The following is a 23,585-nucleotide window of genomic DNA, read 5'->3' as shown; positions in this document are numbered from 1 at the left end:
GCAGGGCAGAGACAGACCCCAAAAGTCACAAATCTGCATGTTATGCCCAACCAAAGAACATCTCACATATATCTTCTTATTTGGAAATGATCCCTCATCCAGCAGGTTAGCTGGAACATCATTTTGTCTACTTCAAAACACTGATCATGCCAAGCAACTTCATCTCACAAAATGGAAGTCACAGTGTCTCTTGATAAAGTGGAAGCCTCCCTACCTTCAACCACATGGCAAGAATAAAGCCAATAGGTCTGTTTGATTCCACTGTCCCTGATTCAACCAAATTCACTGATCCAGACTGTAGTTCTTTCTGGAAAACAGTGCATTGGGAGATGACCTCAACAACTTCACTTGAGTGCAATCACACAAAACTGGCACTAACCCAGAGGAGTGGTGACCAAAACATGATCAAAGAGCTGTTTTATTCATTTATCATTTCCTATCAATCACTGATCACGCTTGAACTGAGGGACTTGCTGCCTCATCCTTGATGGTGGTTAAGGTTCAGCCATATTACTGTAGGTCTGGAATCACATACCAGGTAGACCAGATGATTTCTTTCCAGAAGTAACCACAGCGAATAACATCACAAATACCTCTGTAGTCTTCTTTTTTTATTCCAGAAAGCATTTATGAATTGAATTTAAACTCTCATTCCCCTGGTTGAGATTTGAATCCATTTTGCCAGTTCATCAGTCCAGCAATTTATGGATACACTCTGACCGTGGCTGCTCATTTCAAGACAGACAGAGGCTTCAGTGTTTCTCAGCAAGAATGCAAAAACCACAGACACCAGCAGAAGTAGTGCAGGAGTACGAGAGAGCAGAGTTGAAAGAATACAATGTTTTCTGAAGTTTGTGTGGGTGGTGAAGGTTGCAGAGATGGGGAGAGGCACAGCCACAGTAAGACTGGAATGTCGGGATGTGAAGTTATTAAACTGAGTGAATCCCAGGCTCAGCCCAGATGGAGAAAGGGATTCTCATTGATTCACAGTGTTCATTGTTACTGATCAATGGCACTGAGTCTCCAAGCAAAGAATATACTGACAGTGTCTCTGCTGAGAAATCTGCATGCTTCTCTGTCTCAGAGAGCTCCATCTCACAGTGAACCAACTGGTACAGTTATTAGAAAGGGAATCTAAACTTAGTTATCAGATCACTTGTTCTGATTTTCTTTTCTCTATCAAATCTTACATGAATATGCATACATGATTCAGCCCTGAATGTTCCTGTTATTCTGTATGCATTAACTGCAGCTGTCATGTACTGATATTCTGTCTTGACCTAACACAACCAATGGAAATATCTCCAGGAATATTCTGAAGATTTCCATTTTTAATCCACAGAATTGTCCGTCTTTATTCAAAATCCCAACAATGAAGAGATGTGGATCGACAAGACTGCTACCGTGAAGTGCACGGTTCTCTGTACAGATCCCAAAGATATCCACATCTCTTGGTACATGAGCGGGAAGGAGAAAACTAAAGGAATTCACACCCATCACGCTGAGAGGGACGTGTCCCGATACAGAGTGCTCAGCGAACTCCAGATCAGTGTGGAGGAGTGGTTCAGTGGGGTGGAGTACGAGTGCTCTGCTCAGGAATCTCCTTGATCTTCCTGCGTGTCAGCAAGGACCAATAGTACCAAAGGTGGGTAAGAGACAAGTGATTAAATGGCCAGCATTCGATACCTGAGAAAAAACTGTTTGACATTTCCTTTGTTTTCTTGTCTATTACAGTCAAGATAAAAAATCCCAAGGTCAGTCTGCTGCCTCTACCTCAGGAAGAGACCAAGAAAAGGAAAACAGCCACACTGGAGTGTGTGATCTCTGGATTCTACCCGGATCAAATAAATGTTACCTGGGAGAAAGGCAGCTCTGTGATCACCTCCAACACCAGCACTACACCGACTGCTCTGGAGCAGGGGTGGACTTTCAGCACCAGACACTTCCTGACCGTGAGTTTACAGGAGTGGAAGACAGTATCAGTCTTCAGCTGTACAGTGAATCATCCACCCTCCAACAGCAGTATCAAGAAGCAAGTGAAGAACATCCAAGGTAGGGTCCTGGGACTCACCTCATTATCGAAATTGTTTAGATTGTGCTATAAATTCAAGGTCAACACTAAATCACCTTGCAGTCCCGGTTTAGTTCTGTGAGTGAACTGATAAAGTTCAAAGTACAAAGTATATTTATTATCAAAGTATGTGCACCATATACAACCTTGAGATTCTCTTCTTGCAGGCAGTCACAAAACAAAGAAACACAATATAATTCAGGGTCAAACATCCAATGTGTGAAAAAAGACCTAATTGTGTAAACCATAAAAAAATTCAAACAAACAATCCACAGAACCTGAACTGCAGAGTCCCCTGAAGTAAATCCACAGCCACGTCACCAGTTCAGCACTGCAACCGGTCCAGGAGACCGATGGCTACAGGCCACGGCCACGGAGCCAGGCTCAGTGCTGAGGTGAGTGCCGATGGCTGCAGAGTCAGTTCAGTACTGAGGTGAGTAAAGCCTCATTCAGTGTTCCTACTTCACCTTCAGCCTCAACGCCTTAATCCTTTTAATCTAGATTGGTACTTAAATCGGCCAATCATCGGCTCAGCCTTCAATTTGGCTCTTCTTGCCTCAATCTTTCTAATCTAGTATGGCACTCAAATCGGCCAATCATCCATTTGGTTTCTGCTCTCAACCAACATAATCCAGAAGCTTCACCACAGAAATGATTCTATTTCAGAAAATATGTTGATAACTTGAAAAGAATCCAGACCATTTCACTGTGCAGGCACTCTGGAGATTTCTTCAAAATGCTCTTTCCCTCTGCCTTTGAACATAATCCCAGCCTTGATTAGTGATTCAATTGTGACTGAATTTCCAGCAGAGCAGCTCTCCCTCTGCTCCTGTGTGGGAACAGTCAGCCTGGACAATGTGTAGAAGCCTCTGGAGGGTGGCTTGAACACACAACATTCTGACAAAGCTGCAGCAAATGTTAGTTACACCTAATAGAGAAAAAAGTGCATTTTAATAATTGTGACAAAAACTAAATATTTCTGATATTTAAATATTGAAATATGATGTGTATTTTCTGGAATATTTTCAAGTTAGACTTGGCTCTGTTTTCTGCTCCACAGACACACTTTGAAAGGCTTGGTATTTTCTGTATTTGTTTCAACGTGGCTGTTAACAGTTTAAGTGACGATGAAAATGCAAAAGTAATGTAAGGGTCAGTCTTATTCATTTATGTTCATTCAGGGTGTTCACCCTGTCTGCTCAATAGGTGAGATTGCTTTCTTCACCAATGTAGATAGGTCTCATCTACCTTGATGGGACTGGAAAATAATTGACAAGAGATTGTGATGTTTCTCCCAGATGACTGTTCAGATACCCGCCCCTCAGTCACTTTAAGCATATATTCCTTCAAAGAGATCTGGATGAACAGCGACCATTCTGTGTGAGGTGGTTCACAGTGATTTACAGGGATTCAGTGTAACCTGGCAGGTGGATGGAAGGAAGAGGGAAGATGGGGTGAGGACTGTGGGTCCACACAGCGACGGAGGTGAAGAAGTGATCACCAGCAGACTAACAGTCCCTGCTGCAGAGTGGATCAGTGGGGCTGAGTACTCGTGTGTGATCGAGGACGAGAGTTTGCCAACACCAGTGAAGAAATCCATCAGGAAGGACACAGGTACGTGTGGACAGAATTCAGTGTGGGTCTGATCTCACCAATTGGACAGATTTATCACCATCCAGCACTGTGATAGACGATAGAAAATGAGAACAGCAGCAGGTCACTGGGTCCCTTGATCTGCTGAACCATTCAGTCTGGTCTCAGCTGATCATCCAAACTCAATCCCTGTTCCTGCTTTCTCCAGATGTCCTTAGACCCATTCACATGAAGTATATACAACCCTTTCTTGAATATATTACATGATAATTCTTCAAGTGCTTTCTGTGGGAGAGAGTTCCACAGGTTCTCACTCCCTCTACACGTACACAGCTGAGACTGCCACCCCTGCTCCAGGGGAGATGGAACAAACAGCACAGGATGATGCAAGTCCAGGGGCTGAGTTCCACTTTCTGTCGAGTTGCTGTGTTCAGCGACACACATTGATTGAACTGAATGGACTAACCTCACTAGAAGCTGTAAAATGCAGCAGGTTCAAGATTTCCACTCCACAAATCCCAATGATGAGCAGAAAGTGAAAAGCCTTTAGTTTCAGATAAAGTGAAGTCTTTCAGATTTAGAAATTGTTCATGTTGGTACAAGACAGGAATGTGTTGGGTAAGGAGGGAATTATTGGAAGATTCATTCTACTGAGATTCTCTCTGTTCCAGGTGGTGTTGTGACTTGTCCTCAGGTCTACCTCCTCCCACCTTCATCGGATGAGGTTGACACCAATCAGACTATGTCTGGTCACCAAGTTCTCTCCCGCAGATGGCCAATGACACCCTTCTGAAGACAGGGTTTGTGAACCAGCCGGTGACCACGGACCCCAGAAAAGGCTGGAACACAATGACCAGTCAGCTGAAGGTTTCTCCTGAGGAGTGGAAGAGCGGCACCACTTTCTCCTGTGTGGTGGGTCATGAGTCGCTCACAACCAACCTGTTCCGAAGCATCAATAAATCTCACAGCAAACCCACCCTGGTCAATGTCTCACTTGTTCTGACTGATAGTTTTAAATCTTGTGTGTAATACCACATGAAATCCTGGTTTTGTTAGCTTGATGATTATTAATGATCACAAAGCATTATTTAGCTGATTAAAAGATTATTACTATCTGGACTTTTTAATATAATAAAGAATGAAATTAAGGTCAATAACCAAATTAAACTACAACCATGATTCATCACAAATCTCTCAGTTACTGCGTAGGTTCTCTGCCACATTTGAATGGATTTCCACCCTGTATGGGTCTGCACAATGTATTCAGTCTTTGTGTCAATATACTGATCCAAGTTCAATAAATGTGATGTGAATATGTTTCAGTTGTGATTTTTGGAGATGGGAAATGGTGAACTTTCGACATGAGGTGGGAAGGTGATGCACACTCGGGGAGAAATAGGTGTCTTTGTATCTATGGTGCCTAAACCCTTCCAACATTGGGTATCCCAGTGATTAGCTGTGAACTAATGGTCAGGGACATTGGAACCTACGGCCATCTGACAGATGTGAGAATGCAAACCACTGACCAGACGTTATATCTGAGGCAAAGATGGTGGATCACTGTGTGCGGGCTCCTTGCCCTCGCTAACTTTGCTGCTCCTCGTCTGGTGCATGTGTGACTCTAACTAAATGAAACGTATAATTGTTGGGACCTGTTCTGTTGCAATGGCGCTGTGAAACATCTGTCTGTCAGGGCAGACGGTTTGCCTCTGTACTGAAGGGGGCTAATACCCTAGTGGGAAGGTTTGCTTGTGCTGCACGGTGAGGGTGGGGTAGGGGGTTAAACTAGAATTGTAGGGAGTGGGAGCCATAGTGACAGTAGCGAGGCTGAGGAGGAGGCAGATGTTGAGTATGTATATTTCAATGCAAGAAGTATTGTAGGAAAGGCAGATAAGCTCAGGGCAGAGATCAACACATGCAATAATGACATTGTAGACATTAGTGAGACTTGGTTTCAGGAGAGGCAGGTCTGGCAGCCTCAGTATTTCACGTCCGTAGTTTTAGATGCATCAGTGTGGAGGGATTAAAGGTGGAGTGGTGGCGTTACCAGTCAGGAAAAATGTCACAGCAGTGCTCAGTCATGAAAGACTGGAGAACTCATCTAGTGAGGCTTTATGGGTGGAAATGAGAAATAAAAAAGCTGTGACCACATTAATGGAGCTATATTATAGACCACCCAAGACTCTGCAGGATTTAGAGGTACAAATTGTCGGGAGCTCACAGAGTATCGCAAGAAACATAATGCTGTGATAGTAGGTGATTTCAACTTTCCACATATTGACTTGGACTCCCATATTACAAAAGGGATGGTGTTTGTCAAATGTATTCAGGAAAGTTTCCTTAATCAGTACACAGAAATCCCAACAAGCGTGCGTGCAATACTTGATCTCTTTATTAGGGAATGAGACAAAGCTGGTGACAGAAGACTGTGTATGGGAACACTTTGCATCTACTGATCATAATGCAATTAGTTTCACAGTAAATATGGAAAAAGGTAGACCTGGTTCACAGGTTCAGATTCTAAACTGGAGAAAGGCCAATTTTGATAGTATCAGAAAGGATCTGGCAAGTGTGGATTGGGGCAGACTCTATTCTGGCAATGGTGTACTTGGTAAGTATGAGGCCTTCAGAAGTGAAATTTTGAGAGTACAAAGCTGCTATCTGCCTGTCAGAATAAAAGGCAAGGAGGACAGGTTTAGGGACCCTTGGTCTTCAGGAGATATTGAGGCCCTGGTTATGAAGAAAAAGGAGGTGCTCAGCAGGTATAGGCAGGTAGGAACAAATGAGGTACTTATGGAGTATAAGAAATGCAAGAATACACCTGAGAAAGAAATAAGAATGGTTAAAAGAATGAACGAGTTTGCCCTAGCAGACAAAGTGGAGGAGAATTGTAACGGATTCTACAGATATGTTGAGAACACAATGATTGCAAAGGACAAAACTGATTCCCAAGAAGATCAGTATGGAAATCTATGTGTGGATACAAAAGGGATGAGAAGATCTTAAATTGATATTTTGTATCTGTATTTACTTGAGAGATGGACAGTCTATTGAAGTAAGGCAAAACAACAGTGTGGACATGGTCCCTATAGACATTACAGAGGAGGAGGTGTTTGCTGTCTTAAGGCAAGTTAGGGTGTAATTTGTGGGAGGAAATGCAAAAATTGCAGGGGCCCTAGCAATGATATTTAAAACTTCTTTAGTGGCAGCTGAGAGCCCAGCTGATTGTAGGATAGTTGTTGTTGTTCCACTCTTTAAATAAGACTGAAAAATTAAACCAGGAATTTATAGGTCAGTGAGCCTGACATCTATAGTGTGAAAGTTATTGGAAGGTATTCTAAGGGACCGGATATCTGATTATGTGGATAGACATGGCCTGATTAAGTATAGTCAACATAGCTTTGTGCATGGTAGGTCATGTCTCACCATTCTTATAGAGGTTTTTGAGAAAGTTACCAGGAAATTTGATGCAGGGAAGATATGGATGTTATCTACATGGACTGCATGTATCTACATCTACGTCTGCATGGCATGGGAGGATGGTCAGGAACAGGAAAGGTCAGTCGCTTGGCATTCAAGATAAGATAGTAAATTGGATTAGACTTTGGCTTTGTGAGAGAAGCCAGAGATTGACAGCAGATGGTTACCTCTCTAACTGGAGACCTGTGATTAGTAGAGTGATCCAAAGATAGGTTACCAGACATCAAGGAGGTATAGACAGCAGAACTGGAAGTTGGAGATTGGGATGCAGAATGGAAAGGAAAGTGCAAGCTGTATGCAGACGACTGCAGAGGAGCACAGGAATCTACTGTAAAAGTTGGGGACACTGTGCTTATCCAGCAAGAAAAAGTGGATAAATTCAGCACACCTTTCAACACATCACAGGGTGATGAGGAAAACAGGAACTCAAAAGGTAGTTGAATCTCACATTGGAGTGCAGGATGCAAGGAACACCACATGTGAAAAAGTTCAACACAAGAAAGACTTCTGGCAAACATGAGGAAATTCAAGGATTTCACAATGAAGTACCAGGACAGGAGCTCAATATGATGGACAGTTACGGACAAGTTCAGCTTCACCGTGAGCAAAAGTCATGACAAGACATTGAAAGCAAAGAGAGACCTCAAAGGGTTAGGAAACAACCACTGAAGTTTAATGATTTTGGATTGAAGTAGAGCTTTAAGTTGTGGGTTTGAAACAATGCTAACTGTTACAAGTCAAAAATGAAGTTTTCGGTTCCAGAGTTATCATTAGATTGAAACAGAAAATGTGTTGGTTATATCAGAGAATAGTGTTGAATTCAAATGATTAAATCTGTGAGTTGAACGGGTTCTAAAACTTTGAAGTTCATTACTCAGGAAAGGAGTGATGTCAAGTATTAAAATGGTAAGGTCAGTTAATGTAGTCTGACACTTGTCAAGTTCGGCCATCAGTCTGGGACAGAACAACACATGCTGTGAGAGAGCATGGAAGCAAGAATGAGAAATAAAGACACTTCAAGAGCATAAAGCATCGAGTTGTGATATATGCACTGTCTAATTAATACTAAGGTAGGTTGCAAATACACAACACCACCTGCTTGAGGCATCCCCTGTTGAAGGAGTCATCAACACTGGATGGTGATCGGTGCCCATGATACAGCTGGCTGAGTTTACAACTTTCTGCAGCTTTTTCTGATTGTGAAGCAGGTAGAATGTTCTTCACGGTATATCTATATCTGTGACAGTCTTTACCAATATATTAACATACTCAAACTCCAAATGAAATGCAGCCACTGTCAAGCGTTCTTTGTTATTGCATCAATGTACTGGTCTCAGGATGGATCTTCAGAGATATTAACACACAGGAACTGGAAACTGCTCAGCCTTTCCACTGAAGATCCCTCAATGAAGACTGGTGTGTATTCCCACAAATTCCCTCCTGAGATGGGAAGATTGCAGGAAATGTTGTCTTTGATCAAAAACTGCATCTTTTCTCGCAATTCACAGATCAAATAGTGTATTTTATTGGCATTACAGCAGCTATTACAACTGTCACGTGGCTGGGCAACTGTCCTGCAGCCCCTGCTGTGACCCGGCTGGGTCCTGAGGAAATAAGCTCCTTGATGTTTGAGTTAGTTTTCTCCGTCAAAGTTGTAAGCAAAGATGAGCAACCCACTCTGCAAACAAACCTGATTTCATTCCAATGTACAATTCTGTACAAATTGAGCTTCAGGATAAGTCTGAGCTGAAGTTGTCAAGCCAGCTGACAGCAGATATTGTCCAGTTTGTAAATTTTCTATTTTTCATCTACAGAGTTGTCTGGCTTTATCCAAAATCCCCCCATTAAGAGATGTGGATCAACCAGACCGCTACTCTGGTGTGTATGATTGTGGGTGCTGATCTGAGCCAGGTCCAAATCCACTGGCATGTGAACGAGAGGGAGAAAATCAAAGCAAACATGACCAAAAAACCGAGAGAGGAAGGAACCCGAGACACAGTGATCAGCCAACTCCAGACCAGTGTGGAGGAGTGGGCCAGTGGGGTGGAGTACACTTGCTCTGCCCAACAACCTTCTTCAACCTCACCAGTATCAGCACGGACAAAAAGTACCGAAGGTGGGCAAGAGGTCAGCGATTAAAATGGACAATGTTGTTACCTCAGTAAAAAATGTTTGACATTTCCATTGTTTGCCCATCAGTTCCATTGGAGACAAACGGTCCCTAAGTCAGACTGCTGCCTCCACCAGAGGGAGAGACCAAGAATAGAAACACAATCACCCTCGAGTGTGTTGCCCCTGGATTCTGCCCAAACCAAATAACCATCACCTGGGAGAAAGGGGACTCTCTGATCTCTTCCAACATCAGTGTGAGACCAACTGCTCTGGAACAGGTGAGGACTTTCATTGCCAGCTACGTCCTGACCGTGAGCACAGAGGAGTGGAAGGAAGGCTCAGTTTTCAGATGCACAGTGTCTCATCCCCCCTCCAACACCAGTGTCAGGCAGGATGTGAAAAACATTCAAGGTATGATTCTGAGACTCACTCCACTGTTGACATCCTCTGCCACAGCCACAACCCAGGGCCAAGCAAGGTCAATAGGTAACGGCAAGTGTGGCATTGTTGTCGTTGTGTGAGTGGATTAATAATGCAGAGGCAGAGAGTGGGAAAGAATCAGAGTTCATGCAATGCCTTCAAACTTGACTCTCTTCCAAACTACCAACACAAGGTCTGTCTGTCCATCAGTAAGTGCCCATCTGGGCCCCTCTGTCACATCTCAGACAGATGTGTGAGAGTGCAGCACTCCCTCAGTACTAGTACCAGGATCACTGACCTACAGTCTGTTCCCAAGCCTCAGCACAATGGCGCGATCACACAACCAGAGGTGACTGTGCCGGATTCTAGTTTGAGATTACAAACTATTTCTCTGATTTTCTTTGGTGAAGGACACTGGCCTTCCTACCCTGTTTACCCATATCCATCAGTCCCACACCAAACTCTTCACTGCTCTGTGATCGGCCGGCTGGAGCAGAGCAAGGAATGCCGGCCTTGTCAGTGAGGGAATGATGAAATAATGACTGCAGGATCAATGTTTGCACACCAAGATCTCAGAAACAGGAAGCAAGTCTATCTGTCAGCAGAACTGGAGGAACTGAATTCAACTGGAGCAGGCATTGTGTAATGTAACTGGACACCAGACAGTTGTTGACTTCCAGTAAACCAGAGATGCACAGTATTCAGCCAGGAACAGAACTAGTGCTGAAGCAATGGTAGAGTACACTTGTGATGCTATCTCAGTGTTAGTCCTTTCTCTGTTACACAAATGTTCTCTAGCCTGCTGAACACGTTCCACATTCTCTTTCCTTTCCAAAAGTAAAAAGCTTTAACTTATACATGCGGAGAGATCACTAGTGGTGTAAACATTGACTAGAATGTGTAATAGCAGAATATTCCAGGTAAATGTAATGGCTTCTTTGTAATGTTTTACTGATAAGGCTAATGAAATGACTTCTTTGTAATGTTCACTGTGAGGTAATGGTTTCTCTGTAGCTGCAATGTTTGGGTTATGGCTGGAGAAAACAGGACTGTCGTATGCCTGTTAGCCAATCGGGGATTGTTGTTTTGTCTTGTGTATCTGGAAGGTTGTTGTTTTTCGTGGTCTTCTGCCGAGGAGAGATGAAGAGGGAAGATGTGTGTGGAAAGAGCTGGAAGACCACCGGAAGGAGTGGATTGGGATCTGGGGGTTCGAAGGTCGGCGACGTTCGGAGGAGACCGATGGTGGAAGAATGACTACTGAGCGAGCTCCAACGTGACTTTAACTTGACTTGGGCCCTTTGTTTTGTTTATTTTCATTACTAACCCTATATTCAGATCAAGATCCATAAAGTTCTATCATTTAATTGCATATGGTGTACTGTCTGGTATTTTGCGTTGTGGTTTGTAACTGGGGGTACATTACACAGCATCCACACAAACATGATTACCTAGTTTGGCAGGGCCGAAGGCTGATATCCCTAGACGAAGGTGAGCTGGGTGAGCCTGAGGGTCATAATTGTGGGGGCTGCATCCTGGATTGATTCCATTGGATGCTGTGCGATTGCCCTGTTTAAACCTGTGCTGGTATAGATGCTGCTGAGGTCGAGCGCTGGTGTGCCATTGTGAGACTGCTGGTAATTAATGCGTGCATGTTGAGTGGGGTGGATATTCATACCCTGGATGAATTGTTACTTTGATTTTTGAGTATGGTTAAAGCTGTTGGCAAAGTTGAAATCGTAGCGCGAAATTTTGATAAAATGGTGCTTCGAGCTTGTTCTGTCAGACGAGTGCTGACATAATGGCAGCAGGACTGTCAGTGTCTATCGGTGCCCCAGGTGAGGTGAGGCCATTCACTGTCCATTCTGTCAGGGAGGAGGAGAAGGGAGCCCAGCAGGCTGGGGCACAAGCTGAGTTACCCGCAGTTGGGGGCAGAGATTTCAGAGACAGGGCTCTATCATTTCTGAAGAATGAGGGAAAAGAGTGGTCGGATTTGGAAAGTTTAATTAGACCCCGTACCCCAGTGAAGAGTGAGGGTTCTAAGTTTCATCAGCCCTTACCTCCCTGGTGAGTAAGTGGCCCAGTGCACAGGCAGCAGGTCCCTGCTGGAAGCTAAGAATTTTCTCTGGAGTAATGCCCACCCCCGAGGGGGAAGAGGAATATGAGATGTGGGTGGAGCAGACCTCAGTTGTTAGATGAGTGGCAGTGCTCTGATGACAAAAAGCGACAGAGATTGATTGAAAGTGTGAGGGGGAGTTGGGATTTCCGGCTGGGGTACTGGTGAGGCCCGAATTGCAGAAGTCCTCAGTTGTACAGGTGAGCAGGATGGCAGTGATTGTCAGGAACACTACGAAGTGGGAGGTCACCTTCATGCGGGGGATGCCCCTGGCACATTTGTTCCTGGTGACGGTAATGTCTAGTGCCCCCATGAGGCACTCTGGAGAGAAACTATTGGAAAAGGGGGAGAAGTTGACCACTGAGTCATTCAACTCCGGAGACACCCCAGTGCCGCTGGATTGGAAAAGGAGGCTGGTCGAGAAGATGTTGAAATTGGAAGGTGTCTTTCCCATTGGCGAGTTTGATGTGGGTTGTTCCAACAGCACGCATCACACTATCTCTAGTGACCGAGGCCACCCCGTTTACAGAGAAGTCGTGGCAAATCGCCCCTACAGACTTGGAGGATGTGTGGCGGTATTTTGTACGTTGAAGGAAGCTGGGATCGTCACAGAGTCCCGAAGCCCCTATGTGTACCCAATAGTAGTGGCCCGTCCCTGACCAGTATACGGTCACGAGGGTCAAAGAAGTGCTGGCCTGTCTGAATGGTGCAAAGTATTGAATGTGCTGGATTTGAGGAGTGGATATTCCCAGATCCCGATGAGAGAGGCCGACAAAGAGAAGATGGCATTTATATGTCCCCTGGGATTCTTCCAGTTTGAAAGGATGCCCCAGGGCATATCAGGAGCCCCTACAACATTCCAGTGGGTTATGGAGAAGATGGTGGGGGATATGAACTTGCTTGAGGTGAGGGTGTATTTGGATGACTTCATAGTATTTGTATCCACCCTTAATTGGTCAGGTGAAACAATCGGTTACTAAATGGTTCTTATTGTCTATATCATTGATTGGCCAAATTAATACTATCAAAATGATTATTTTACCTAAATTTTTATATCTTTTCCAAGCAGTACCAATCTTTATTCCAAAATCCTTTTTTGATACTATTGACTCTAAAATTTCATCTTATATATGGCAAAATAAAAATCCTAGATGAAGTAAAAAATATTTGCAGAGATCTAAAAAAAATAGTGGCTTTGCTTTGCAGAATTTAAGATTTTATTACTGGGCAATTAATATTTGAATTTTAATATTTTGGACACATGAAGTGGATTTGAATGTTAGTCCTCATTGGGTTAATCTTGAACGCAATTTGGCACAAGGAATTTCATTGGCTTCCATCTCAGGGACTTCGCTTCCCTTGGTTCTCTCTAAATTGAATAAACAAATGGTTAATTAAACAAACATTATGAATATGATTTCAGTTTCATGAATTCTTTGGCTTGAATAAATTTATTTTATCAAGTCCTGTTACAATGAATTTTTTCTTTCAACCCTCTGTCATGGATCAAGCCTTTAGGTTTGGAAAATGAAGGGTATAATATGTTTTTGTGATTTATTTCTGGATAACTGTTTCATGTTGTTTGAACAGTTGTCTAATAAATATAATTTGCCCAAATCTAATTTTTTAAAAATTTACAGATTAGAGATTTTTAAAATATGATGTTACCGACCTTTCCGATTTCACATTCAACTGATATCATGGAAAAATTTTAGGCTTAAATCGTTATCAAAGGGGTTTAATAGCAACCATTTATGGTATGATTATGAATATACAGCCAGATATATCTGATAAAATTAAAAACAAATGGGAGAAGGAACTTCAACTTTCTGTACCTATAAAGAAATGGGAGAAAATTTTACAATTAGTTAATTTTTCTTCTATTTGTGCTAAACATACGTTGATTCAGTTTAAAGTGGTACAGAGGGCACATATGTCCAACGATAAGTTAGCTCGATTTTATTCTCATTTAAATCCGATCTGTGATAGATGTCATTCTGAGGTAGCATCTTTGACTCATATGTTTTGATCTTGCCTCTTTTGGAAAAATTTTGGAAAGCTACTTTTGATATATTCTCCACAATTTTACTTATTGATTTACAACCTCATCCAATTACTGCAATTTTTGGCTTAGCAATGATTGATTTGCCCTCTGCAGCTTGGTGGATGATTGCATTTGCTACCTTAATGGCTAGAAGATCTATTCTATTTAACTGGAAAGAGATTAATCCTCCAACCACATCTCAGTGGTTCTCCCAAACCATATCTTGTTTAAATTTGGAAAAAAAAGAAGTGGTATATTTGAACCCCTGATTAAATTTGAAGAAACTTGGAGGCCTTTTATTCAACACTTTCATAGAACTTTATTTGATCTTTTCCAATTCCTTTATTTTATTCATTGACTTGAGTAGAGAAGCAGAGTTAACAATGTTAAAGATTTTATTTGATATAATTGAATAGCCCAGCTTTGTTTAGTTTTGTTTTAGTTTGGTTTAATATAGTTTAGCTTTTTTTTTAAATTTCAATTTGGGTTTGTTTTCCATCTTTTTATTTTTGTCTACTTTTGGTATCAAGGGTTTGGGAGGTCAATTATATTTGAATGGTGCTATTTTTAGCTTTTCTTTCATATGTTAATTACCAACAATGTAATCCCACTCCCTCTATACTATTATGATCATTATGTATTTACTTTTGAAAAACTTAATAAAAAGATTGAAAAAGAAAACGGATCCACCTTGGAAGAACATGAAGCAAGGCTACTGAAGGTGCTCGGCCACCTGAAACCTGAAGTGTTAAAACTTTCCCTGGACAAGTGCCAGTTCTGCAAAACATCTGTGAGCTATGTCTGACCTATAATCTCATGGAATGGAGTAGCTAAGACCCGTCTAAGATAGAAGTGGTGACCACTTGGCCAAGGCCCCGGACTCTGAGCACTCTGTGCTCATTCCTAGGGTTCTGTGGTTATTATCAGAGATTCGTGAAGGGCTACGCCAAAGTGAGTCACCCCTTGAATCAGCTTCTGCGTAGTTACCCTCCCTTGGGGAAGAAAGGGAGGGGGGGGGGAGGACAAAGAGGGTGGAGTGTATCTTAACCCATCAGAACCTTTTGGACAGAGGTGGGATGTAAAATGTGAGGAGGCCTTTCAGTCATTGAAGGAGATTCTGACCCAGGCACCAGTGATGGCTTTTGCGGACCCCCAATTGCCGTAGGTTCTGCACACAGATGCCAGCCAGGAAGGTTTACGTGGTGTCCTTTATCAGGATCAGGGCGCCGGGTTGAGACCTGTAGTGTTTGTCAGCCAGAGTTTTTCGCCCTCCAAGAGAATCTATCCCACGCACAAGTTGGAATTCCTGGCATTGAAATGGACGGTAGTTGATAAGCTAAGTGACTATCTCTACGGGGCCAAGTTTGAGGTGAGGACGGACAACAACCCCTAACTTAGATCCTGACCTCGGCGAAACTGGATGCCACAGGCCATCGATGGTTGGCAGCGTTGTCTGCCTATGATTTCAGCCTGAAGTACCTGCCGGGGAGCCAGAACATTAATGCTTTGTCCCAACAGGTGCATGAGGGGCTGGACATAGACGATGAGTGAGAGAGCATTCCTGCCCCTGGGGTGAAGGCCTTGTGTCAGTTTGCCATCACCTTGCAGGCAGAGAAAGAGGAGAAGCTGGATCAAGCAGTGGATCAACTGGGGGCTTCTGATGATGCCATATCCCAAGTTTACTGTAACCTGACTGCACTGAAGACAAATCAGCTGCCGGAATTGAGTTCTGGGGAAGTGGCAGCTGCTCAGCGAGATGATATAGGTATAGGCACTATTTGGTCCGAGGTTGAAAAGGGAGACATGGCTCAGGTGGAGAAGACGATGCCTCCATTAGTGAAAGAATGGCCTCAGTTGGAGTTGAAGAACCAGATCTTATATCAGGTCACAGCACCCCCGGACGAAACTCAGCATTCCCAGCTGGGTCTGCCTAAGAAGTATCAGAGGATTGCTTTGAAGTCACTTCATGATGATTGTGGACATTTGGGGATGGAGAAAACCTATGGATTGTTCAGAGACCGGTTTTAATGGCTCCGAATGAAGTCAGAGGTTGACGAATACTACAAGTCGTGCATTCGCTGCACACGGTGGAAGACACTGCCTACGTGGGCAGCTCCTTTTTCCCACTTGCAGAGTGCAGGGCCCCTGGACCTGGTGTGTACGGATTTCCTGTCCATAGAACCTGATGCCAGCAACATGGCGAATGTCTTAGTCATCACGGACCACTACACCAGATTTTCCTACCAAGTACCAAAGGGAGACTACGATGGCAAAAGTGTTATGGGAAAAGTACTTTGTTTATTATGGCCTTCCCAGGAGGATACATAGAGACCAGGGACGGGACTTCGAGAGCAGACTCATCTATGAGTTATTGGGCATGCTTGGAGTTGAGAAGTTGAGGACCATGCCCTATTACCCGCAGGGCGATCCCCAGCCTGAGAGATTTAATCGGACCTTGATAGACATGTTCGGGACCCTGGAGATCAGCAAGAAGAGCAGTTGAAGTCAATATATTGGGCATCTGGTTCACAGTGATAATTGTACACGAAATGAAGCTACTGGGTACTTGCCATATTACCTGATGTTTGGGTGCAAAGCGAGGTTGCCCACTGACCTTTGTTTTGGGACTGACGAGAGTGACTTACCACCGAAGCCTTATCTGAAGTATATGTCTGATATGAGGAGAGAGCTGAAAAGGAATTATGAATTGGCTGGGGTTGCGGCCGCCAAGCAGAATCAAGGAAATAAGAGGTGCAGGTAGACCCACAGCCTGAATTGGAGCCTACACCTAGTAAGAGGACCCTGCGAAAATGCTGGGAGACTGTAAGGCCCACAGTGGAACAGGCTAGGCTGGGCCCCGCCCATGAGCGGGGTACTGATTCAGAAGATACTGATTCGGAGGATGATGATCTTGATGTGTGGTACATGCTGCCTTTTGCTAACTCCCCATTGACTGAGGAAGAGACTCCTGGCCCTTCTCCCACTGAGTTAGGTGAGGTGGGGGGGGGTGCTATCTGTGGGCAGCCTGGGTTACAGCAGGACCCTGAAGTAGAGGAAGCGGGGGCTGGACACGAGACAGAGGGCTCCGAGTTGCAGGGGGGCATGAGTGATAGATTGAGGGAGGATTCGCCAAGTAGACCCGAAGTATCCCACTAGTGTCTGAGCCTGAAGAGTTGGGTGAGGAGGTACGGAGGTCTGAGAGGATCAGGAAACCACCGGATAGGTTGGCCTATGTAGCGCCCGGGGAACAATGCATGATCTCTACTGTTTTGGGGAGCTATGTCTCTGCCTTTTGCACCTGGATTGGGCTTTGTGTTTTGCAGGATGGATTGGCAAATTATTTCAATGTCATGAGGACATGACTAAATTTGGTGGGGGGGGGGAGAATGTATGGCTTCTTTGTAATGTTTCACTGCTGAGGTAATGGTTTCTCTGTAGCAGCAATGTTTGGCCTATGGCTGGAGATAACAGGACTGCTGTATGCCTGTCAGACAATCGGGGATTGTTGTTTTGTCTTGTGTATCTGGAAGGATGTTGTTTTTCATGGTCTTTTGTTGAGGAGAGATGAAGAGGGAAGATGCGTGTGGAGAGAGCTGGTAGAGCTGGAGAGTTGGAGAGCTGTTTTTTTTGTTTATTTTCATTACTAACCCTATATTCAGGTTAAGGTTCATAAAGTTCTATCATTTAATTGCATCTGGTGTACTGTCTGGTATTTTGTGTTGTGATTTCTAACTGGAGGTACGTTACACAGCATCCACACAAACATGATTACCCAGTTTGGCAGGGCTGAAGGCTGATTCCCCTAGACAAATGCGAACTGGGCGAGCCTGAGGGTTACATAAATATCATATGAATAAAAAAGTCCATTCACAATAGGAACCCTCTAAAGTTACCCTTCCCCACCAGATGAGATGGAAAGAGGTTGGGTTACTGGGTTCTCTGCAGCAGAGATTCCCATGTGCAGAGTGGTCAATAACTCCAATTGTCAACCTTCAATTGATTGTTGATCCAATTGATAGTGTGGTTTGCATTACTGAAACAAGCAAGATGGCCTGCAAGCCCTTTCTCATTAACTCAAAATGGAAATATATATTTCAGGATTAAATATAAGGAAATAAATGACTAACATTTCTGAGATCCTGCAGTTCTTGTTAAGACTTCCTTGTTTTAGTCTAATCCTATTGGAAACTTGTGTAGACTACTTGAGAGGTTAAATGCCAGCCTGTGGTTGTGTAATCAAAGTTCAGTAAAGAAGGTATGGAAAGCATTCAACTGCCAGTGTTCCATGCCAGTATGTTTTGGGATGCAAGTGTGTGACTTAAACATGAGGGGTGGGAAGTGTTGCCTGGTTGGTCCTGTCCTTCATTGCACAGACAGACAGATACTCAAGTAGATATCAAACGTTCAAAGGTCCAATTTAATGTCAGAGAAATGTCCACAATATACATCCAGAAATGCTTTACCTTCGCAACCATCCATGAAAACAGTGTCCCAAAGAATGAACAACTGTCAAATGTTAGACCCCAAAGTCCCTCCAGCTACCCCCCTCCACACATAAGTAGCAACAAGCAACAATCCCCCCCCTCCAGCCAGCAGCAAAGAAAAGTGCATTGGCACCCACCACCGAGCACTCAAGTGTGAGTAAAGCAATAGCAAAGACACATGCTTGCAGTTACCCCAGAGACTTTGCATTTCACCCGACATTCGACATACCACAGGTTCTCTCTCCCCCTAATAAGGGAGAAGGAGGGGCCTCCATTTTTGCAGCAAGCAGGGGTGTGTGTGTGTGTATACATTATAGTTTCACTGTGCAAATGATAGAACATTCCCGATTGGTCCACAGTTTCAAATATATAAGGTTAATTGACAGGGAAAGGTATTTTATCAACTTTGTGAAGACATTTCGTGAACTCATTCTGAAAGTGGAGAGTTACAGAAAGTAGGGACAATATGTTGGCAGTGATCTACGTTCCCTGTATTTTTTAGTAGTCATTGTGTGCAAAAATCTTATGCTGTGGAAATGTTTTCCTGTGACAAAAGTATGTGCACACTGAATGCACACATGGCACAGTTTATGTAAGTTTACAAAATATTTGACATAAAACTGTACAGAATAACAACAAAATAGCATACATATTTAAGTCACTCAGGTATTTTTTCTCTCCTGTCTTTGGCATTTCAATAAGTATAATTATTAATTACTACAGTATTTTAGGTAAGTAATCATTAATTTCCTTTGTGTGCTGGTTGAAAAACGCGTGTCCACGCACACATGCGAAAAGCTTAGAGAGGACATAGGCAGTGATCCCCTGTGACCTACAGCAATGTGTTCAGTGCCAAAGTGATTCACTAGATAAAAAGTTCAAAGGTTCATTTATTATCAAAGCATGTATCCATATACAACTCTGAAATTTGATTCACCAGATAGCCACAAAAACAAAAAAATATGAAAGTCATTCAGAGACAGCAAACCAACTCCCTTGTACAAAAATGAATAGTATCCGATCTTCAAACCCCCAAAGGCACTCTCTCCCACAGAAAACTGAACATAAACATCTACCCCCAAAAAGCAACTCCTCCCCCGCACAAAAAACTAACAGAACACCGACCCGCAAACACCCTCCCCTCACAAAACAAATCCGAAAAGGAACGGTCATTAAGAAACTCAAAATATAAAAACCATAAGTCTGAAAATGTTCACAGTCCATAAACACAATAGCCCAATCCATAAACACAGACCCACAATACCATCTCCGATATCACTGATATTCATCAAGAGAGGGAGACCACATGAGGCAGAGAGGCCGACCCGCCTGCCACAGTGAGACACACAGCAATAGACCGCTTACAGAATCCATTCACAGCAGTGATCAAAAGACAAACATTTGGTGCTGATAGTGGGCAGATACCCACATGACAACTCCCACAAGGCTGGCAAATCTATCAGCAATCTGTAAGGTTTTAACTACAGAGATAATGGACGAAATGAATTGGCAAGAGCCAACTCAAGGTCTTGGGACCACATCCGGAGAAGGACAAACTGTCTTGGAGAGAGTGCTGAGCATACATGCACTTCCAGATGGGATGATGTTAAGTGAGAGTGGAGCATCTGTAATGAAGAACACTAATGGAAGATCTGGAGATATGGTCAATATTTTCAGTGGAGTGAACAGAGTCGATGAGGAGAAACTAGTTCATTTACTAGTTTTGAATACTAGAATTGGCCCACAGCTGGGGTGATTGGTAAGTTTGTGGCCTTAGGTAAAAGGACATGAGTTATGCAGCTCTCATTACATGTGTATGCAGTTAACTCTTTGAGTGATTATGCAGAAAGTTTGAAGTTAATAACTCATCTCCTTCTACCTTAGGGCACCAACTTATCAATTACCCCTGCTGTGGACCACTTTTGGAGGTCCAAGATGCCAACTTCTACAAAGAAGAGATACGTAAGCTCCACGACAGCGGACTAAGTGTGTAAATGTCGGAGGGCACTATGTTGAAAAATAAATGTGCCAGGTTTTCTAAAATTGACTCCTCCTACCTTAAGCACAAATTTATCAATCACCCCCTCATAATATCATTGAATAGTGGAACTGGCTCACGTCCCCTCTGTTGCTCTCTTCTTGTTGTCTTCATGTGATTGGGATGTTGTTGATCTTCAGGAAACGTCACTTTCTCAATTCTTTCAGAAACCTGCACAGACTTGACAGGAGAGGAGGGGGAGGAAGAACAGGGACACGTGGATGGAGATGACAATCTGCCTACAGTTGCTGCCTTTGCCATTCTGTTCATCATCAGTTTCCTCTACAGCACCTTTGTCACTGTTGTCAAGGTAACTAATTAACTAACAGAGACATTCCATGAAGCTCAAACTTTCACTTTCCTTATCTCACCACATTGCATTCTCTGACACTGCAACCCCAATGACAGCAATACATTCTGAGGCCCCTCACAACCCCTGGGACTCTCGACCTTACCTCTTTATTCCTAGCCTCTCAGCCTTGATAAGCAGAAAGTGGCAGAATGTGAAAGGGTATTTGGGACAATAATTGTGAATTTAAACAAGGAAACCAAGCAAAAATTGTATTGAGAGAACAGCAGGGTCAGAAGAGGATGATTTGGCAGATGAATGTGTGGCTGAGGAATTGGTGTAGGGGGCAGGGGGTCAGATTTCTGGATCACTGTGATCACTGCTGGGGAAGGTGCGACCTGTACAAAAGGGATGAATAACACCTGAAGCTGAGGGGGAGAATTATCCTTGTGTGTAGGTTTGCTAGAGCTGTTTGGGGGGGGGGGGGAGGGGTTTAAGCTAATTTGGGAGGGGGATGGGAAATGGAGTGATAAGGCAGAGGATCGAGTCTTTGGTTTCCTAACAGAGGCAGTGAGTAGTGAGACTACCAGCAAGCAGGGACTGATGATTGGGCTAAAATGCAGTCAACAGGATGAGTTGCAATGTAAAAGGAAGACAAAATAGAAAAGGGTGGTGAATACAAAAGTGAAGTTGTTATCACTTCAATGCACACAGTATATGGAATAACGTAGATGAACATGTGACACAGCTACAGATTGGAATGCATGATGTTGTGGCATCACTGAATCATAGCTGATTCCAGCTAGGAGCTTAACGTCTAAAAGTACCCATTGTATCAAAAGGACAGGCAGGTAGGTAGAGAGGTGGGTTGGCTCTGTTAGTAAAAAATGAAATTAAATCAACAGAAAGTGATAACGTAGGATCAGAAGGTGTAGAATTGTTGTGGGTAGAGTTAAGGAACTGCAAGGATAAAAAGACACTATAAATAGTAGCAACAATGTGGTCTACTAACTACAACAGGAGAAAGACAATGCACGTCAAAAGGACAATGACAATAGTCATGGGGGATTTCAATATTCAGGTAGATTGGGAATAACAAGTTGGTGCTGGATCTCAAGAGTGGAAATGTGTAGAATGCCTACAAGATGGCTTTTTAGAGCAGGTTGTGGTTGAGCACGCCTGGGGATTAGCTATTCTGGACTGGGTGTTGTGCAAAGAGCTGGAATTGATCAGAGAGCTTAAGGTAAAGAAACCCTGAGGGTCCAGTGATCATACTATGATAGAACTCACTCTGGAAATTGAGAAGGAAAAGCTAGAGTCAGAGATATCACTATTACAGTGGAATAAAGGCAATACAGTGGAATACAGAGGCATGAGAAAGGAGCTGGACAAAATTGATTGCAAGGGGACACTGGCAGGGATAACAGCAGAGCAGCAAAGGCTGGAGCTTCTGGGAGCAATTCAGAAGGCACAGGATAGATACATCCCAAAGAGAAGTATTCAAAATGCAGGATGTTGCAACCGTGACTGACAAGAGAAGTCAATGCCAACATAAAAGTCAAACAACGGGCATATAATTGAGTAAAAATTAGTGGGAAGTTAAAGGATTAGGAAGCTTTTAAAAATCAACAGAAGACAAGAAAAATGTCAGTAAGAAAATAATGTAAGCTAGCCAATGATATTAAAGATTATACCAAAAGTTTCTTCAAATATGTGAAGTGTAAAAGAGAGACAAGATGAGATATTGGCGTGCTGGAAAATGATGCTGGAGAGGTAGTAATGAAGGGATAGGGAAATGGTGGATGAACTGAATAAATACTTTGCATCAGATTTCACTGGGGAAGACTAACTGTATGGTGGAAATTCAAGAGTGTCAGGGAGAAGAAGTGAGTGAAGTTGTTATTAACAGGGAGAAGGTGCTTTGGAAATTGTTATGTCTGAAGGTAGATAAGTCACCTGGATCAGATGGTCTACACTCCAGGGTTCCGAAAGAGGTGGCTGAAGAGATTATGAAGGTAAGTCCATCTTCCAACCCCAATTCTCACCACATTCTACAAAGGGTGTATCGAGAGCATCCTGAGCAGCTGCAGCACCACCTGGTTTGGGAATTGCACCATCTCGGATCACAGGTAACAGATTAATGCAAACCAAGGAAGAATAGAATACAATGGGCACCAGCACCTGGTTTGAGCAGAGTAAATCAAGGGACTGACATTGGAGGAAGGCACACAGGACCAGACATTGAAGGAATATATTCCTGGAATAGACATTGGGGAAAATAATAAAAGACCAGACAATGGGAAAAATACACCTCCACAAGACCAGAAATTGTGGTTAATTCTCAATGTCATTCATGAGGGAATGGGACAGAGTTTGGGAATACACAATTGATTTTCAGGAAGGTTGTGATTCCCATGTATGAGAAGCAATTTAACATCAGTTATTTGGAAGAATCTGAGATTCAGATTGCCAGCCTGATACCTCAGGGAGTGCACCATGTTCAGTCATATGGGAAAATACATACGGAGCAGATTTTGGAGACTGCACTCAAAATCACAGATTGGAGGAGAGTGCCATGACCCGGAGTGCAGAGCAGATCATGAGGGGAATGGCACTGAATCAGACACTGGAGAAGTCATTGGAAGAACAAGTGATGACTTGGGACCAGATCCTGTGGAGATGCCCATAACCTGGACTGCACGTGTAACCTGGACTGACCAATACGATTACTGACAGAGTCATTCCCAATGCCGTATCTGAGGGAATTCTATCACATACAGTTTTATACAAACAGAACCAACTTATCAATGGAATTTCCATGGAAACAATTCTATACAATATTGTGATGTAACTACCGAAAATAATAAACAGTAAAACAGCCACGAAATATTATTAACACTACATTAATTTCATTGCAATTTAATTAAAAGACAATTCCAAT

The 23,585-nt window shown here is 43.2% G+C and overlaps 1 protein-coding gene and 1 long non-coding RNA gene across 2 annotated transcripts in view; one reads left to right on the top strand and one right to left on the bottom strand.

Moving 5' to 3' along the window:
• LOC132381345 (uncharacterized) overlaps nt 1–5,258 on the top strand; it is a 67,908-nt gene extending 62,650 nt beyond the window's left edge. The window contains 7 exon segments of the mRNA XM_059950717.1: nt 1,343–1,645; nt 1,735–2,052; nt 3,370–3,436; nt 3,438–3,685; nt 4,336–4,405; nt 4,407–4,436; nt 4,438–5,258. Of these exon segments, the coding sequence (XP_059806700.1) occupies nt 1,343–1,645; nt 1,735–2,052; nt 3,370–3,436; nt 3,438–3,685; nt 4,336–4,405; nt 4,407–4,436; nt 4,438–4,693 (1,292 nt within the window). The 3' untranslated portion in view covers nt 4,694–5,258.
• The window catches only part of LOC132381350 (uncharacterized), a 116,502-nt gene that overhangs the window by 71,551 nt on the left and 21,366 nt on the right, over nt 1–23,585 (bottom strand). The gene's annotated exons all lie outside the window — the stretch shown is intronic.

The sequence above is a fragment of the Hypanus sabinus genome, chromosome 26 (genome assembly GCF_030144855.1).
Source record: "Hypanus sabinus isolate sHypSab1 chromosome 26, sHypSab1.hap1, whole genome shotgun sequence".
Taxonomy (NCBI): Eukaryota; Metazoa; Chordata; class Chondrichthyes; order Myliobatiformes; family Dasyatidae; genus Hypanus; species Hypanus sabinus.
This window is presented reverse-complemented; position numbering and strand designations above follow the sequence as displayed.